At 29.8% G+C, this 20,946-nt stretch overlaps 1 protein-coding gene across 3 annotated transcripts; it reads left to right on the forward strand.

Moving 5' to 3' along the window:
* The first annotated feature begins 482 nt into the window (after positions 1-482).
* On the forward strand, positions 483-19,924 carry LOC124537315. Of its 3 annotated transcripts, none has more exons than XM_047114129.1 (9): positions 483-666; positions 10,557-10,712; positions 11,274-11,425; positions 13,377-13,577; positions 15,335-15,451; positions 16,601-16,904; positions 17,607-17,646; positions 18,204-18,264; positions 19,716-19,924. In XM_047114129.1, exons 2-8 carry the CDS (start codon positions 10,565-10,567, stop codon positions 18,229-18,231), a joined length of 990 nt encoding a protein of 329 aa, XP_046970085.1. In that variant the 5' UTR covers positions 483-666; positions 10,557-10,564; the 3' UTR covers positions 18,232-18,264; positions 19,716-19,924. The 3 variants fall into 3 exon arrangements, with proteins under 3 accessions (XP_046970085.1, XP_046970086.1, XP_046970087.1); XM_047114130.1 differs by lacking the exon at positions 483-666 and adding an exon at positions 3,210-3,336; XM_047114131.1 differs by lacking the exon at positions 483-666 and adding an exon at positions 3,653-3,670.
* The last annotated feature ends 1,022 nt before the right edge of the window (positions 19,925-20,946 follow it).

A 20,946-nucleotide genomic window follows, 5' to 3' on the forward strand; every position in this document is an offset into this window, starting at 1 on the left:
TACAAGAAAACAGCCACCAGCGAAATAAACCGATAAGGAACTCGTACAGTTTTCCGTTTCTTTAAATACCAGTTTGTCAATGGGGTTTTTTACAATATTTATTTTTGTTATTCTTGATGCGGAGTTACAAAAATATTCATGAGGAATAAGATGTATTTAGTGACTATATTTCTGTGAAAATTTAAAAACATACTAATATGCTACCAATATCCAAATAACATTCTCTTATACTTCGAATCATCCTATTATTAGATTAACTTATATAAAAAGTTTAATTTTCAAGAAATATCATGAAATTGTTATTTATTTCTATTGTTGCCTAGTCTCCGTGATTAAAAACCGAAATCGATCACTTTATATGAAATGCATGATTTTTTTTAATTAAAAAAAAGTTGCGAGTTTAAGTTGTGCCTAAATAATTAAATATTTGGTTCTGTCATAAGAATTAAAGACACTATATACAAATGTCAAAATCATTTGTTAATATCAATTGTCAATTTTAATATGTTTATTATCGCGGTTTATCTTCCTATTCGACTTTAGTTTAGTATGTCGTTAACTATTTATTAACTTACACACTTGATAAGTAGTTTTGAAATATTTTATAATATCGGTCTAGAAACTAGTTTACTTGTGTAACACGGGGGATAGTTGTCGGCGTATGAAGTAAGTGTTTTATATTTCAAGAATTTATTACATTGCTTTCGCTCGTTTCATTTTCTTATAATTTGAAAAGAAAATGGATGAGTTTATTAATTTTGTGGTTGATTGAAACCGTCTCTTGGGCCTGTTACATTATTTTCCATATACTGCGTACTAAATACAGTGTTATTTATTCATTTTTAATAAACAAAACATGTATCTTTTATTTTTAGGTACGTATTTAAATGTTTAATAAATTAATACTTTTTAATATAACTCTCAGTATAAAATCAATTATATTTTATACAATTTATGTGATAAAAATAATAATAGAATAAACACAGTTTCGATAAAATATATAAAAAAAAACTTGAAATTTTGTGCATGAATCTTACACCCTAAACATAAGTTAATTTTATCCATCTTAAATAAACAGCATGTTGCTTAAATATAAGATAATAAATCACATATTTAAATCTCATTAAAATCAGTATAAAATATAATTTTAATAGTTACCATAAATCTTAAAAGATATTTTATACCTACATAGTTTAAAAAAGCATATTGTATACAATTGTATTTGAAGCTTGTTCAATTGTTACCTTGTATAAGTATATAAAATTCTAATATATATATAATATTAATAATATTTAAAACAAACTTAATGATTTTTTGTTTTCTTTATTAAATAGAGTATGTAGAGAAAAAAATAATTGTTCATAATTTAATAACATATATAAAATTATATTTAGTTTTTAATTAAACACAGTTGTAATGTTTAATAATAAATTGAAAAAGATATTTTATTATTATTTATCATGGAAGTCTGATCATGAATGCAATTAAACATATATTTTTCATACATATATAAAATTACAAGTTTAATGGTCATAAATTGACATTTCTTTCTAGAAATTTTTAAATTGCAATGATACTATTTGTATTTAATTTAGGAAAGTTAGTTTAATTAGATACTTAAACTTGGTCACTTAGTCGACTTCATTAATTGTCCAGATCATGAGTAAAATTTACTCGTCCACCTTTTAAATTTTGTAATGTAATTTGGTAAATAAAAAATATTTTAAGACATAGTATTCTCAAAAAAGTTTCTATTAGAATCCAGCTGCATCTTAAACTTTGCTACTTTTATTTTCAACTGTTAATGTTTCTTTTTTTGATAAAGTTGGAGTTTATTAAAAGTTGAGTGTTTGTCATTGATTTTCTTAAGCCCTTATTTGTTTAAACATATTGTGATGAAAAATGTATTAAGAGTTTAAAAATATTTTTTTTTTAATTTATTGTATAAAATAAAAAAAATATGTATATATTAAATAAATTTTTGGTACAAGTCAATAATATAACTAATTACTTATAACACAAACTAAACTTTAAATATTATTTATTGATATTTATATTGAGAAAAAGTAAAAAGTAAGTAGTGTAAAGTAACAGCTGTAAATTTCCCACTGCTGGGATAAAGCCTCCTCTTCATTAAGGAGAGGGTTTGGAACATTAGGATAAGAAAAAGTATGTTTCAATTATTTAGCTGCAGATTGATATTAGTTAAATGAATAGACAATTAAAGAAAAGCATCATTGCCTATAATTAGATTGTATTTTCATATACTGTATTATAAATTGTGTTATATATCATACAGAAATTCTATCACTCATAATGAAACACCTACATATTTATACTTGTATATCTTTAAACTTGCTATTAAAACCCAACTCTGCTTGTCGTAAATTAAATTTTGTACTCTATGCGAAATCTCATTGGGTTATTTTACAATTGAGATATTAATTTTCGCATTTATCATAAACAATAATATTCTTTACAGAATATCTTTAATGATAATTAAGTATAATTAATATACCACTTATATTTTTATATAGTATGCTGTCTGTATATCTATATCTTGGTGGTTAGAAAACTTTAGTGTTCATTGAAACATTGGCAAATTTTTATTTATTATTCATTTCATTTTCGTAATGGAATGTTTAGATATTTGCTTATATCAATGCAAGATATTCAGCAACATGTGTATCCCACAGTACCATCCCATATTGGAATGGTGTGGTGTAATTTACTATATTATATAATAATGTTATACCTATATATGTAACTATGAAGAATAGGATAGTATATAATACAATACTAGTACCGATAACGCAACAGCCGAATCGTTATACAATCGTTATACAAACAAACAAACAAGGTAAGTATATATTATTCATTAAATAATAATTGGTCGTTGCATATTTGTCTTGTACGTCTCGATATCTGACTGTGATTGCACCGACCTATGCCCTTTGCTTTGACACTGTTTATAATAACTATCTATAGCATACTCGCCCGGCTTTACTTGGCGATAGCGGTGTGGACCTTCAACTCATTAAGACGATTCCTTAAATAAATTGAATTAATTATCAATTATTAATTAATATTAGTTTGAATAAATATTTGTTTTATGTCGAAACTAAACCGTGGGTTTACTTAAAAGTGTGTTATAAACTTTTCGGTCAGTTAACGTAAAAAATTTTAAAATTAGAAGTCTTTTTCTTTTTTGCTGTTTTCATTGGTGGTTTCGTTTATAGTTAGTGTGAGTTAATTAAGTAATTGATATAAATCTTCACATAGAGTGTTTTACAACCCGACCTAGAAAGAGTTCTTCCGAGCTTTCTACCTATCCAGGTAAATGTAAATTAAATATTATTACTGCTTTAAATATTTACTTGTTTTGGCTGTATAGTAAGTTACGTTCGCAATTTAAAAAAAAAAGTCAGTAGATTACACATTTAGGCGTATTTTTAATCTACCTTAGTCTTTAATGCATGTCAATAAAATTTAAAATTGAATTGCATAATTAAAAATTGATAGCATTCATTCCATTATCAAGTTTAATGATACTTTTTATTTATACACGTAAATTATCTACACCAGTCGTAGTTTTATTGTTTCGTTTATCTTGTATATGGATTCAACTTTAATGCTATCAAAATTCTAAAGAGGAGTTTTTTATTTAAAGGTTTGTTCAGAATTTCAGACACTATTAGTATATCAATTTAGCTAAAATAATTATTTCTAGATTTCTAATTGTACTTATGTCACGACATAAAAAAAATAAACAAAAAAAAAAAAGAAAAGTACGCTCAATACACGAATATTGGCCACGTTAAAATATTATTGTATTGGCCAATATTCGTGTATTGAGCGTACTTTTCTTTTAACTAAAAGTAAACCAAAAATACTTTTGAAATGAAATGAACTAAAACTTGAATCTTTACTTAAAAAATAACAATTAAATTAAGAAATATTAATTTTCTTTTCAAATTGAAAATGGCCGACGCAACAACTACCAACGAATTGTAATTTAATTGTGAATTAATATTTACATTAACAATTGTATACATAAATGTTATGTATATACAATTATACGTATTGATAAATAATTATAAATACATAAAAACGCTTGTATGTGTTTACTCGGCGTCGTATTTGTTTTATCTGTGTGAACGGAAAAAGAATAAGTAGATAACGATGAGTTTCTGTTAAAATGTTTTCATTAATACCGCGTTACGGGTATGATATACAATATGTAGGCCTTTTACTATCGTCATATATTCTATATTGGAAAGGTGACTCGCTTTATCATCCGTATTATTTCGCCTTGAAAATTTATTGATTATAAATACGTAAATTGAGATCTTTCGCATAGTTACCTTTATCAATATTTATTATTTTATATTAGTGCTAATAGTAATGCGTCACGTAAATTTCGATAAACGTAACACTAGCTGACCATCCCGGCTTTGTACGGGTGAAATAAGAATTTATATTATTTATGTACATTCCAATCGAATCGCCATATACCTACAACGATCCTAAAACACATTCACTAAAGCACATTCAAAACCCGTACCCGGCATGCGCTAGAATCGAGCAGGAAACACACTCACTCAACAAAAATCATTCGTCAAAATGGGTACACCCCTATGTTAAAAAAAATGAACGAACGAATAATTATATAGAGTTAGTGTAGGTAAATCTCTGTGTAAGCCCGTCTAATTAAGTATCGTCCACACAGACAATTCAGTTTCTACCGCTGAACAGCAATACTTAGTATTGTTGAATTCTGGTTTGCGGGGCGAGTAAACAATTGTAAATACAGGCTCCAGAGCAACATAGTCACCTGAGTGACTAATCTCTTACAGTGGGAATAAAAAAACACAAGCACAAGGGACATAACATCTTAGCTTAAATTTAAGATTTATTCTTTACTAGTTGTCGTTTGCGCCTTTGCTCGTGTTTTAGGTATTGGTAAAGAAACCTATGAATCGGTATGAAAAAAGCTAATATCAAGGAAGGACCTTGATATTAGCTTTATTCACACTAATTTTTCTCAAATTCTTTTCAGTGATTTGACCATAATAGTGTAACAGTCAGATAGACAGAGTTACATACTTTCTCATTTATAACGTGATTCGTTTTATATGAAATACTAGCCGTGCCCGCGACCTTGAATTGAACAAAAAAAATAATAATATTTCAGCCTAAGTTACTCCTTATTCTATCAGTTATATGCCAGCCAGTGAAAGTCCCGTCAAAATCGGTCCAGCCGTTCCAGAGATTAGCCGGAATAAACAGACATACAGACAGACAAAAATTGTAAAAAATATTATTTTGGTATATGTACCGTGTCTACATACATATTGCATTGAATAAAAAAAGGGCTGATTTAATATTACAAACAGACTCAAATTTATTATATATATGGATTTATTAAAACGATCGATTCCTTCCCAAGATGTGCAATGATCAAAAAATGAATTAGTATTATAATATCCTCTACATAATTATAATACTAAATTTTGCAATTGTATATTATAGAACATTTTCTGAGATCTCTTTCAAAAGCTTTAATAAGAGTCCTACATAAGAGTTATTAAACCTGTGTACTAATAGTAAGAAGTTTTTCCTTGTTTTCAGTGTTAATAAGTCCCAGTTTGCAGATACCTTTAATGTTTTTGCGTAAATACACAATCGTACTTGATGTAATTATATACATTTTAATCAGCAATTACGCTTTCGAAAGTGTCGATATTCCATTTATATATTTATTTATTATTTTCCATTTAAATTTTTTTGCCTTTATTCATATTCATATTCTATGAACATAAGCTGAAATATCACTTTCCATTTTTTGTTTGCAAATGATGAAATTCCAAAAACATATATAATTGTTAGTTCTTATAAAAATACTCTTAAACTTATAATTATTCTTTTTCCATTTAAGACCAAGGAAATTAGATTTATAAGAAAATATTTTTTTCATTGTTACTAGTTTGCCTTGAAGTTCTTTTTTTATTTTAAATTGCAGATTTCATTTATATTAAGACGGTAATTGATACATCCATGAACTTTTTGTAATCCTCAATAATTTATTTCGACTTACTAAAGATTTAATATTATATATTATTTTAGTTTGAAAATAATCTTTCTTTGTTTGTTGACAATAAATCTATTATATGACATCAATAAAGCTACCGTTTATCTACTTACTATAAAATCGTGTTAGTTAGGTTCTATAAAATCGCTTCATCGTATGTGGATTTAGATTTAAACACACACAGACAGAACTACATGTTTTTTTTAATGCGGTTTACATTAATAAGGAGAATGATTCAAGAGGAAGGTAATACATAATACTTACTATAGTCGAGAAAATTGGATAATTGTTACTCTACAAAAAATAGTATTTTTCATTTTTGTTATTCAATTTGCATATAGAACCTCTGTGAAGGTCCCGCCGAATGACATACAACCTTCTTAATCGTTCTGTTTTATATTAAATACAAACGTAGTAATAAAACTCTTTTATACACATATAATATCATCGTTGTTATAGTTTTGGCTCCTATCGTGCGTATCATATAAAATTACTTTGCGAAATCTATCCGTCTTAATCCATCACAGTGCGACGACGTATATTATTTTAGTCTAACTTCCTTGTAACGGTTACTACGTTGAAAGTTTTATTGACCTGTATATATATGTATATTTTTATAAGGCATATGAGCCTGTAAGTAAGTAATGTGGTCACCATTCGCTATCATATCTATGCCCATAGATAATGAAAGCATCAAACATATGCGACTACGTAATTATTAATAAATTTATTTTCTAACTTAAGACTAGTAAAGTAGGAAATAGATTAATACAATCATCAAAGCTAAGTCACCTTGAACGTACAACAAAAAAATACCAATAATATTATATATGCAGCCTAAAAATATATATATCAACTTTTTTATACATCGTATAAATTAAGATAGTTCTAGAAATCTATTTATCATCTTCCTAATGCGAAATACCATACATAGCTTTGCATTTAAGAAAAAGTTATTTCTAGATAAATCTGATAGGACTAATTATTTAAATTAGATTTTTACCTATCCGGTAAAATTAATCGCTTATTCGGAATATATTATTTCTGGCTTATTAAACTCGATGGCGTGAATAATTATTAAAAATGAAACTGGCAGTGAAATTCGCGTTATTAAGATACTCTATTGAGTTTAAAATCACTTAACGCGAACATATTCGTAACTGGTTAGCTGATTCCAAGTCCAGGCATGCCTTGACAAATTTGACGAATCCATGGCTTCAGTTTTTTGGAGATTTGATAATTTGTGATTTTATTAATTTCGACTTATCCTTTACGAATAACTTGCAACTCTTAGCCAAACGGTAAGTTTTTCTCAAAACGGACTCATTTTACGATTAATAAAAGTAGTTATGTAGTAAATAAAACTAGAAAAAAATCGTTCATGTACTAACTTTTTTTGAAAAATATTTTTAGCATAAGAAAGCCGCGTTGCAAAGTCAACACTACCATAAGTTAGAATAATTAAGAGACACTGGAGGTGTAATCGAATAGTAGGTACATATTTACAAAGCTGAAAATAGACTTATATGAGAAATACTCGTACAATCGTCTTAGGGCGTGTAGAGCTCCAGTCAGCTCGTGACCAAATCTGTCTCAAGCTAAATTAAAACAAAAGAAACATATACCAATATAATATATCAAATTGTCTTTGCCAAACTAATTACCATGAAATGCAAATTAAAACTAAACACATAAATACATAAGAAAGTCTATACATAATAAGTTTTCAATAAATGAAACACGTAAATAATTTAAATTTAAAACGTATTAAATGATTACGTTAGTCCTTGTTGTAACGTCCTTGCTATCGCTACCAGTTTTTATTTTCCATGGTCGAATATGTTAAAAAATATATGAAGTTGTATATATAATAATTATACTAAACTGTGTATTAATGGCGTATAATTTTTAAAGTCAAAAAAGTAATAGGTACAATTATGTTTTTAAATACCATCTTTTTACTTTGTTTTTACAATTTCATGTTATGCGTAAAATAAATATTTAAAACCAGACTCGTGTATCGAATTTTTATACGTTATACATTTTTTTGTTGCATTTATAATTCTATATATAGTTTATCATTTTATTATACGAGAACATGAAATTCACACTTGTCACATTAACATTCTAAATTTAAAGCTGGCGTAACTGCGAAGCGGAGCTAATTATATAATAATATTATTATATATTTAAACGTTATTGATATGTATTGATTTAATAGTTTTATCTATTCTTGTTATTTATATTTTTTAAAGTAGATAAATAGTTATAGATATGTATATGTCATCGTAAGATTGTAAATACCGTTAGATTTATAATCTATCTCACTCAATTGTAAACTGACGAAAGATTGTGAACGTTTATTCAACTTATAATAAAACATATACAATTTCGATAACTCATATTTCGGATAGGTTAGAGTTTTTATTATGTAACTGTAATTTGTGTCAATAGATTATAAACTACCGAATAATAATGCGTTTAATTGTAACTAATATCTTACGGTTCACAGTCTTTCGACAGTTCGCAATCTAACGGTATGTACAGTTTGCAGTGATTTATACATATGTATTACTTAGATTTTTAAGTATTAAAAGCGATCATGTGCCTCCTATCAGTTCTTCCTAGTGGTTGGAGCATGTGATAGTGAATCCGATCAAGAACTACTGAATGTTTACTTGCTTCATTTCTGTCTCTCGTGCTCGATGGAAGAACAGAATCTTAAGTAAATCTGAATGAGTCAGATGGAAATATGCCACATGGTACATGTAAACTATTTACTAATTACTTTCTTTGAATACTAGCTATTTGTGTGATGGAATTCTATTCTATTCTATAAACAGAAACCTCAAATACCAACATCCAACCTTTTATACCTAATATCACCTCGGTGATGAAGTTTCAACAACCTTTAGAGTTTGTCTTTAACTCTTTAACAAAGTTTCTAACATCAGAAATGATGAAGCTCCATAAAAGTATTACACTTATTAAACTTTTTATTGGGTGTATTTTTAACAATTATTTAATGATGTTCATATATCTTCTATAAGGAATTTCTGTGCAATTTCATCCCGTTTCTTTTTATATCAGTCGTTTTACAATTTTATTAGTTAGAAAATATGAAGGGGTTTTAATTTTGTTGTTGTGGTTTTCATTTATAATATTTGGAAAAGTTCGAAATTCTACTTTCTGATTTATTTTTGAGAACGGCATCAATTATTCATATATTTATAATAATTATAATCCTACAGAAATAATACATAATTTCGTATCGAGCTTCTTAATTTTTTACCTCTTGATAAGATCGTTCTGTTCGCTAATAATTCATGTAAGATTATTTTTTTAAAAAAGGTTTAAGATTATTGCGAGCAATTTATAGCATCTGATTATTATACATGCAGGATATCCGTTGTTACCAGATATAAAAACTTTTTTAGCACTACCTTTTTGTACAATCTTCGTCAGATTGAAAAAGATAAATTCTGTACATAAATGTGGTGTCTATTTACATACATATATATAGATGTATTCAGTCACGTAACGCGGGTAGTAATTAAGATTTTTTTAATGAAATAATATTGTGTGTTGTCTTTAATCTTACGCACACTAACACATCTTGTAAGCACGAGGGTCACTCACTCATACATACGCCTATAATAATTTAACATAGAGGGCGCCTCCTTCGTTAATGAATGCATCTATAACAAGCAATAGCCTGTAACAACCGAGAAGCCAGTCCTTTGCTTATTTTCCATTACTGTACGATTTAATTACACTAATTATAATATTACTTATAGACCTTGCGTAGCGGATGCTTAGGTCAATAATGTTACGTCTCTTTCTGTCATAATTGATTTTACATGCGATAGAAAAAGACACTGATTGTGTAACTACTCAAATATGTATTAACATCATTTAGTAAAGATCTCACTAAGGATTATTATATATGCTTTCCTACGCTACGTACCCTGGATTTTTCTGTTATATGGATTTATTTAAATATGCCTGCATATTTATATGACGTGTTATTTTAAGAAAATATCTTTATAAGCCTCGGTAATGCTCCTAATTTTTTTTATTACGAAATATATCCACTGTAGAATAGATAGATAGATAGATAGATAAACTTCTTTATTGCACACACATAAAGTTGACAATAAGTAAAAGTTGACAAGAGAAAACATTAGTATGCAAAGGCGGTCTTATCACTATCAGTGATCTCTTACAGACAACCTCAGGAGTAAAAAGCTATTATATTAGTAATACGTTAAGTGCATAGAAAGTTTATGTCAAAATAATAATAAGTAAATGTCGACTACAATAATAAATTTGTACATACATCCAATATACACAAACGCATACATCTATATAAATATAATATACAATAATGTATACCTAAAATATATATGTATAGTATAACCTAAATAGGTTAGTGCAAAAGCTTGATTGATATTTGGTTCGTCAGTTTCAGTGATGGAACTAGTGTCGCTCGTCAAAGAAGTCCTACAGAATGCGGCGGAGAGTGCAGCGAGCTACCGGCTAGGGCAGACCGCGCTCCGCTACATGGACCGAGCGCTCTGGATCGTCGAGAAGAGCGCGAGATGGGCTGTGCCCCTACCGTGTACGTTCAGAACTGTTCTAAAACAATTGTTTCAGTTAAAACCTGAACTAATACTATTATATATTCTATCGCCAAATAACAGTACTCAGTATTGTTGTGTTCCGGTCTGAAGGGTGAGTGAGCCAGTGTAACTACAGGCACAAGGGACATAACATCTTAGTTCCCAAGGTTGGTGGCGCATAGACGATGTAATGAATGGTTAATATTTCTTACAGCGTCATTGTCTATGGGTGATGGTGACCACTTACCATCAGGTGGCCCATATGCTCGTCCGCCAATTTTTTCAAGGTTTATCTGTACCAAAGCATATGTTAGTTTAATAAGCTTACGATATAATTTAATATACATAATAATATGCCTATAACATATGTAATTTTATATACATATAATTCTTGACACCTAAAATTCTGAGAAACCTAACATCATTTATTCATTGTCTTCTGAAATATTTTAAGTCGTGTCTTTTTACATTGGTCGAGATTTTATAATAATATGTTGGAATTAAACCGATAAATACTTATAATGCTAATAAATAATAATATATGACACGTTATATTACAGTGGATCAAGAGGAAAGGCCGCAACCAGAACTGATCCGGCCGCTACCCTGGGTATTCTTCCTCTCCCTTCTCCTTTTTCTGCGTATCACGAGAGAATGCATCTCGCTCATCAATCTAGCATTTGGGAAACCACCGCTGAGATCAGCTGATGTTGTGAGTATATTGTTACAATTATTACTAAAGTTATTAATTGCGGGATATTTACCATGTTAACATTATCTACGAATGTCTTGTTCACGAGACTGATAGATAATGTCGAAATAAAAATGAAAAACATGGTAAATATCCCGCAATTAATAACTTTAGTAATAAAAATAATTGTGTTAATTTAAAATCTTATATTGTTACAATATTTTCTTTATTAATATTCTTCATAAAGGTTGTTAAGTTTAATCGTCCCAAACAAAGATATTTTTAGAGATGATGATTACATATAAAGATATAAAATAGTAGAGTGGAGTAGTGTATTGCGTTTATTGTTGTTTTTATATCAAATGAACGGTTGGTGTTAATAATGATATTATAATTATTATATGTTCCGATAGCACTTAATTTATTTATCAATGATTATTCGACGTGATCGTTCTCAAGCAGAGAACAAGCAAACAAAACTATATTATTTACAAAAACCTCTTTTGAGACTTTAAGAATAAAAAAAGTACCGTCCATAAATCATTTAATGCATAAAATTGTTCTTTAAACATTCTATATTCAAACAGATATAATCCATAAATAAAATACAGATTATAAATTGTAGATAATAATTTGTAGTACTCAAAACAACTGTTTTTTTTAACAATTACAACGTAATAGGAGTAATTATTTGTTAATATATCCGGTATGTTTTATAATTCGAATAAAATCACATCACTGTAAAAACAATCGAGCATCCGTTTGTAAGAATACAGACGGATCAATAGAAACACATTTGATCATGAGCAGAAATAAATACACGCTGATAATGGCGATACATTCATTAATATTATTAATAATTATTATTCCATACATATTAGCTAATTTGTTTATGTCACACGATAATGTGTTGATCTTAATGAAGTGTGTTTAAATAAACAAGTAACGATCGATAACAATTTGGGAAAACGACGCGATGAGAATTAGTACATGGTACAGATTATAAATATACTTTATGTAACGTTTACATGAGGTCTAATTTATATTTAATTTCGCTTTAAATGTTTAGAGATTTATTGATACATGTTCTGATGGCACTCTTTTTTTGTAAAGAATATTAGGAATGCTCAAAATAAATTAAGAAGTTACTTGTTTTTTGTTGTGTTTTTTTTTGACGATAAAATTAGACATGGAATGTAATATATTCCAATTAAAGATACAATGTCTCGTCAAAAATCAACTAGTAAGAGATTTAGTCACAAATAGACCAATCGATAATAATTGGTCATACCGCCCATAAACAGTGGCACTGTAAGAATGTTGAATCAAATCAAAATATACTTTATTCAAGTAGGCTTTTAAACACTTTGGAATCGTCACTTAACAACTATATTAAGTGAAGCTACCGCCGGTTCGGTAAATAATCCCCAACATTGCCAATTCGCCAAATTTGGGTAGTAAGGTACAGCTACACTGCTTCATTCATTATTCAAACCGGACCCTAATCATTGATTAAAATAAAAATGTAATTATTGCTGTTTGGTGGGAGATATGTGATGATTGGGTGGTACCCAGGCAATAGTTTAAATAAAGGCCTACCACCCAATGATATTCAAATAAACAGATATGTTATATCCATACTAAACAACAGAAAAAAGTGTGCTGCGCCGGGGACATTTCATTTTAGTTTATTTTTGCATTTCGTTAAAAGTAAAAAGGATAGCTTGATAAAAACAATAAGTAAAATGGATAACTAGATGTTTTAATTACGCAAAACGTACTACTACGTAATTATGACGTATTATAACGTATTACTACGTAAAACGAGTAAAGGCAAACGTCCCAATTGGGACGTTTTCTAGTCTTCAATTTTTGCGCGTTAATAACATATCTGTTTACTACAACATTGCCTACCACTAAAATAACCATATAAAAACGTAAACGTATTATCCAAAATCAAAATCTCTCTCAGGTGACGTATATTCAAAGCAAGCGCCGCTACCTGCGCACGCTCAAGTACCAGGGCAACCGCATGATGCGCGCGCGCACGGAGCCCGCGCCGCGCGACTCGTGGTACAGCAGCGTGCAGTCGCTTTTCGAGTTCACTATGTGTTTCCGGAGGCAGCACTACGGGAACAACAACACGCAGCTCAGCAACGGAGACGAGATCCTGGTAACACATCTAGGGGCATACCATCTAATAACGAATCAGATAAAGAGTTCCCCATCTACCTCCGTAGATAACAATCTTCGTTAGATAACAATCTATCTCGTTAGATTGTTAACAGTATATGTATTGTTTGACCTCCATAGTCGAGTGGTGTGTACACCGGTTTTCATGCCTACCACTACAAGGTCCCGGGTTCGATTCCCGGCCGTGTCAATGTAGATTATCATTAGTTTTCTGTGTTTTCTTGGGTCTGGGTGTTTGTGTCGTTACTTCTGATTTTCCATAAGACAAGTGCTTTAGCTACTTACATTGGGATCAGAGTAATGTATGTGATGTTGTCTCTATATTTATTTATTTATTGTCTGTATATTGTAATCTATCGAAATAATGGGTTAAATTGCAATCATAATTCATGGTTCATGTTACGGTTATATTTCGACAGTTTAAAATCTGACGAGATAGTTTGTAATCTAACGAATTTTATAATGTTACGGTGACATGTATAACTTAAATGTAACTTGTTGATTGTCAGCTATAGCGCTTTTGCAACGGTCTTTAAACCTTATATTTCATCAACGAGACAAATATAGAAAGATTAGCAGATAGACTTTAATACCATAGAATCGATATCTCGATTTATTGACGAAAAATAAATTAAATCGAATGTAAATAAATAACATTAACTTACGAAGATTCTTTAAATGATATGCATGTGACAAACCTATTGACTTTTATGTATACTACTAGACAATATGTTCAAAATAAAAATTGTGTCACAGTGACGGAAAAATAAAAGAAAGCGGCAGGAAACTTTTGTTCCATAATGAAGTCAAGACAATCGCGCAGATGTCACATACTTTTTATCATTTTCTGATTGCCTCTGATAGTGAAATTGTTTAATTCGATAATGACCATAATCTTATAATGGTATTAAAAAGATTAGACAGTCATATTAACAACCTATAGTCAATATTACATCAGATTTATAGCCTATTCCAATATGAGTAGGAAAAAATATAAACAAGTCTTGGAATTAGTCAGCAATATTGAGATATGTTAAGTTTTTGATTAATATATATTTACACATAACATAACACTATTTCTTTAATTAATTATTTCGACTTTAATTTTATTTCCAAAATTCTGAAAACAGTTTTAACGCAGGTTTCTTTCGCAAATCCATAGTGACTTGTACTCGACAATTTGTTGTCTAATGTTGTTTTTTTTTAACTTTTCTTTTATATTAGTAATGTAAGTGTATTTTAGGTACAAAAAACCTAAAAAAATAACCAAATAGACGAGAAAATAATGCCCTTAGAAAACTTTAAGGAAAGTGCTTCTATAAATAATAACGTCGTTTTATAATTTTAGCAACAACAATTATAATTTAACACAAAGTTATATCGTACCTTAATTGTCAACACCTCGCTGGTCCAGGGAAAAGAGTGTCCTAGTATTAGGAGCTTCCCTCACTTATATTAACCTCACTACAAATCACGTGATTCACAATAATGAACAGAAAAGTCAATGTACCCTCTTATTGAATATAAAGTATCAATACAATTCAAAAATACTTTAAATCTAATTATTATTATTACATATTTAATTAATCCATATAATAAATAATGTAAACGTTTATATAATAATCTAATTATTTATTAATTTCTTACTTAATCTGTCAAATGCATAAAGGCTTCTACACACTATCAACATTAGTTTAATTCACTACTCCTGATGTCTCAATGTGTTCTGGTTTGCAGGTGGTGAAGAGAAATAAACGAGCACAGCAAAACGACGCCGGAAGCAGCATGGAGCGTCTCATTGAGAAGATGATGGTGGACATCGACGCCGACTCCGACGACTCCTCAGGATACACGGTGATATAACTATTACGTATAGTACGACACAAATTAGATGTAGCATCGGAAAATGCAATGGAATGAAAATAAAACCGATCACTGCCGATTTACACAACCAATAGAAATAGCTCCCTATCGCGCCATTCGACGCTATTCGTCGCTATAGATTCACGCGTCAGAGAAAACAAGTGCGTGTAAATCGACGCGTCAAATTGAAGAATATATTAGGTCATATGATATTACAAGTTATTACGTTTGTGTAAATATCATATTCGCATGAGAAATAAATATTGATAATTTGGGATAGCGTACTTAATTCGGATGTGATCGGTTTTACGAATTTGCCGATGCTACATCTAAGTTGTGTCGTACTATAATCTAATATCTATAGAAAGATCGGCTATTGTACAATCATATTTTGACATGAAATGTAAATGACAAAGGGTTTGCTTGTATGTTTTTAAAATATTAACTGCGCTCGCGCGTTAGAATTTAAAAAAAGGTATTGTTGTTGTTTGCCTGAGTTACTCCTTATGACATCAGCTTTCTGCCAGTGAAAGTTCCGTCAAAATTGTTCAGCCGTTCTCGAGATTAATAATATTAAAAGACAGACAAAAATTGTAAAATGTTATTTTGGTATATATACCGTGCATATTCATTTGCATTTTTAAAGCGATTTTTTTTAATAATAAAAAAGTCACTACAATTTTATTGTATGTAGATAACCTCCACGTTTTTTTTAAAGATCTCTCCATATCATTTAGCGTTATCTGTTCTAATCGACTTAAAAAAATTAACATATAAAATATCTCTTAATATACACTAAAGTATATACAAAAATACTACAACAACAACAACAGCCTGTAAATTCCCGTTGCTGGGCTAAGGGCCTCCTCTCCCTTTGAGGAGAAGGTTTGGAACATATTCCACCACGCTGTTCCAATGCATTCCAATGAATTTCGATGAAATTTGTCACATGCAGGTTTCCTCACGATGTTTTCCTTCACCGCCGAGCACGAGATGAATTATAAGCACAAATTAAGCACATATATATAGTGGTGCTTGCCTGGGTTTGAACTCGCAATCATCGGTTAAGATGCACGCGTTCTAACCACTGGGCCATCTCAACACATACAAAAATGAAACAATAATTTTTTTATCTTTCAGTTAACAAATATCACAAATCCAAGAAGCGAAAAATCAGACTACAACACAGAATCGGACCAAGATACGTTCCAAACGAGCAAGTATTCCGAAGAGATCGGTAACAGAAGCAATTCTTCAGCGGAGGGCAATGTTTGTCTCGAGAACTCTCTCGCGTCAGAACACGCGGACGACGATCTCCCAATCTGCGAAGACATTTACAACTTGGGAACGAAAATGAATGACTCGAAGGAATATTCCATAGACTTCATAAAAAATGAAATCAGTAACCAAGTGGAACAGATTATAAAAAGTCAGCACAAAATTGGTAAATTTGTTTTTTTTTTTTTTAATAAATGCCTAATATAACAATGATATACGAAGGTAGTCGCCGTACTTTCAATAGGCTATTTGACTGGTTTTTAAAATCCATTTTATATTATTTAGAAGAGATTAAGGAACCCAGTAAAAGTTGATTCTCTTATTTCTGGTACATATTTGCCGAATAATATCATATTAAAAATTCCATATTTAAATAACGCGCGAAAACGCTGCTTGGACAATATGGCGCTGCAATGGGGTTGGTGACGTCACTTTGCTGTATTTTAATCTGTGGTACATATAGTAGAAAAGCAAGGTTTACAAGAAAATGACTTCATCATAAGACCGGCCAATCAGGAGCGTTTTGTGTCACGTGACAAACGTTTGAAAAAATGCATTTTTATTTATTGATTTTTGAATAAATTAATTATTTCAAGTTTCGTTAGTAAATGATCATTTTTAAACTCATAATATACACTGATTACAATAATTCACAATTTATTTTTCTGATTGTCAAAGAATATCAATAGGTTATTCTTTTTTTTTAATGACTAACAGTGCAACAAAGACTAGTTAAACATAAATATAATTAAAGTATCAAATAATTATATTTTTATTATACTATATAAAGTTCTTTGCTCATAATGCATATTATATTACTTAGCATGTTTAAAACTAGGGATATTGAAAGTTATATTTTTATTTTCAGCAAATGGAAGAGCAGCTAACGATACTTCGAATAAAGAAAGGTATATATTTAACCTAATTTATTACTAAGTTTTATTAAATATTTTTTTACGAATTTATATAAATTGCTATGAAAGAGTAAAGAGTAAAAATAAGAGTCGAGATGGCCCAGTGGTTAGAACGCGTGCATCTTAACCGATGATTGCGGGTTCAAACCCTGGAAAGCACCGCTGATTCATGTGCTTAATTTGTCTTTATAATTCATCTCGTGCTCAGCGGTGAAGGAAAACATCGTGAGGAAACCTGCATGTGACAAATTTCATAGAAATTCTGCCACATGTGTATTCCACCAACCCGCAATGGAACAGCGTGGTGGAATATGTTCCAATCCTTCTCCTCAAAGGGAGAGAAGGCCTTAGCCCAGCAGTGGGAATTTACAGACTGTTCTTGTTGTCGTACAATTCTTCTGTTAAGAGAGATAAATAATTATTGCTAAATCTAATTAAACGGTCTTTCGGCTTACAAAGATTTATTGAATTAGCTATTTTAAATTTTTGTTCTCATTAACAAGTTACTGGCCATTTGATAGACAATCTTGTTTTAAAAGTAAAATATTTAGTTCCACAGATGCTGAAGCCGGATATTGAAAAGAATCGTTCCGACACTAACTGTAAAAAATGGTAAGAACGTTATGAAATATTTAGCTAGTCTAATATATAATATATAACGAAGGTAAATAAGAACGTTCTATCAGACTCATTGTTAGATGGATGAGACATAACAGCAAACTAAAATAATAATGATAGTTCTATTTTTAAATCACTAATTCTATTTTTAAATTTATAATAATTCTTAAACGGTCTAATAACCAACTCTGACGCAGGTACTTTATCTTACTGGCCCAATCGTAATAAAATAATGACATAAAGAAATAGATGACGTCTGCGAAATATTGTACGCAGTATATTTGTGTTCCGGTTTGAAGGGTGAGTGAGCCAGTGTACAACTACAGGCACAAGGGACATAACATCTTAGTTCCCAAGGTTGGTGGCGCATTGACGATGTAAGGAATAGTTAATATTTCTTACAGCGTCATTGTTATGGGTGATGGTGACCACTTTCCATCAGGTGGCCCATATGCTCGTCCGCAAGCGTATTTCATAAAAAAAAATAGTATTACACTATATGTAGATATTTTAGCATCGTCGAAAAAATTGGTAGTTAGGCTTATTATTAATGAGATCATCGTCATCATAACATATATAACGTTTGTAAACGATCACCCTTGTTATCAGATTCGTAATTATTTCGTTGTGAAATCGTAGCTAACTCAAATAATATTTTTACTTTTTATTCTATATTTCCAACGGCGGCCGTCAACCTATGACCGGCGCTTATCTAGCAGTCACCGTTTGGTGTACTTCGAGCGCCCTAAATACGATAAAGTCGTTTTTTTATTACAAGATTAGATAATGGACAATCTTACTTAATATTACAAATTTGAACTATTTGGTTCGCAAAAGTGAAAGTTAGTTTAATATAGTAAGACACAAATTAGATGTAACATCGGAAAATGCAATGGAATGATAATAAAACCGATTACTGCCGATTTACACAACCAATAGAAACAGCTCCCTATCGCGCCATTCGACGCTATTCGTCGCTATAGATTCACGCGTCAGAGAAAGCAAGTGTCTGTAAATCGACGCGTCAAATTGACGAATATATTAGGTCATATGATATTACAAGTTATTACGTTTGTGTAAAGATCATATTCGCATAAGCAATAAATATTGATAGTTTGGGATGGCGTACTTAATTTGGGTGTGATCGGTTTTACGAATTCTGCCGATGCGACATCTAATTTGTGTCGTACTATACTTATTATTACTTTTTTCACCTTTAGAACGCTCACGAAAAGTAATATGTCTATAGGATTTAGATTTCATTCACATTTCATCATTCATTAATTCATTCTTCAATTCAAATTTTATCAAAATTATTTAATTCAATGGTGTAGCCGTAATAGATCAGCAAATAAAGTTATTTTTCTATTTATAATATATGTACAGTTTGTATGTAAGCATATTTCTTATTTTGTAACAACTTAATACGTTATATGTTCACACAGATACAACAGTGAAGTCCAAAAGTAAGAACAAATATTCGGGTACTCGTCCATTTTTTTTTATCTGTAGAAGGAATTTGTAATTTAAAGTTATTTTATAATTTAGTTGTTAAATTGTATTTAACGGATATTTTTTATATTTTGTGTGTATCACAAACTTTTTGATTTTTATTATTAAACGCACTTGAGGGAATAAAAATAGCGTAAGAGGACCAACAAAGCCTTAAGGTGTGGCTACACATATGCGACATATGACACCACAAGGCGTTGGTAAAAAGAAAGTCTGTCTGTCGCATAAACTTACCGTATGTTTATTATGAACAGTAGTTGTGCAGATACATAACGTTTTGTCCTTTTTTTTCTAACGTTAAATTACTTATGACAGAAAGAGATGATTCTATGGTTTAATTTTAAATCATAAATAAATACATAAATATTGTACAATTGGCTTAGCCCGTTCCTGCATTATGTCTTTGATTCGTTTTCTTAGCTTGTTTTGTGCATCAAATAATGTAACATTATCTTTTATGTTATTAACTTTTGTCGAAAGTTTTCCGTTCCCGAATTTGATCTTTATTTAAAAACTACATTTTTTTTTCTTTGAGATTGACTGAGACCTTTTCCTATATTTATTATAGATGTACGACGTACGTAATAATAAGGTTTTATATACGTTTTTTTTAGTAATGTAAGATTTCAAAATATATGATATAGAGTTTATCGACTGTAATAATATTACGTCGTATATTTGAATTGACGTGCAATATTCACAAAATTATTTATAATATGTGAATCTCAATTCGCATTCAATGCGACTACATTCTTACAGGTAACAGCGTCAATTATCATTAAGTTTCAGTCAGGAGTTGTTAACACGTCCTAGACATTTTTGTTTTGCGAATTGTTACTATTCGTTCTTATTAGATATTCATTTCAAATATAGTTTTACACGGCAAAAATAAAAAAAAATCGAAAAAATTTAGTAATAAATTTTTAATATAAAACTTAAAATAATATTATAATTGTCTGAAAGCCGTGATGCTGAATACATTTTTGCCATTCTAAAATGGGCTTTATCCGAATAATCTTTGTCTAATTTAAATTTATAGTCTAAAACATTGACCTGTACAATAAAAGCTGACTTTTTTCCATTATCACAATCGATAGATTTGTATTTAAATGTAATTTTGACATTAACTAAATTAGTTAAACGAATTCCATCGTTATCAATCAT

Source organism: Vanessa cardui, chromosome 18, assembly GCF_905220365.1.
Source record: "Vanessa cardui chromosome 18, ilVanCard2.1, whole genome shotgun sequence".
Classification (NCBI taxonomy): domain Eukaryota; kingdom Metazoa; phylum Arthropoda; class Insecta; order Lepidoptera; family Nymphalidae; genus Vanessa; species Vanessa cardui.

Excerpts from the sequence above, each read along its gene's own strand:
- LOC124537315 (XM_047114129.1), top strand. The coding sequence starts at position 10,565 with ATGGAACTAGTGTCGCTCGTCAAAGAAGTCCTACAGAATGCGGCGGAG. Across the intron at positions 11,426-13,376 it reads CGCTGAGATCAGCTGATGTT|GTGACGTATATTCAAAGCAA; the intron begins GTGAGTATATTG and ends AATCTCTCTCAG. Across the intron at positions 16,905-17,606 it reads AAAAAGTCAGCACAAAATTG|CAAATGGAAGAGCAGCTAAC; the intron begins GTAAATTTGTTT and ends TTTTATTTTCAG.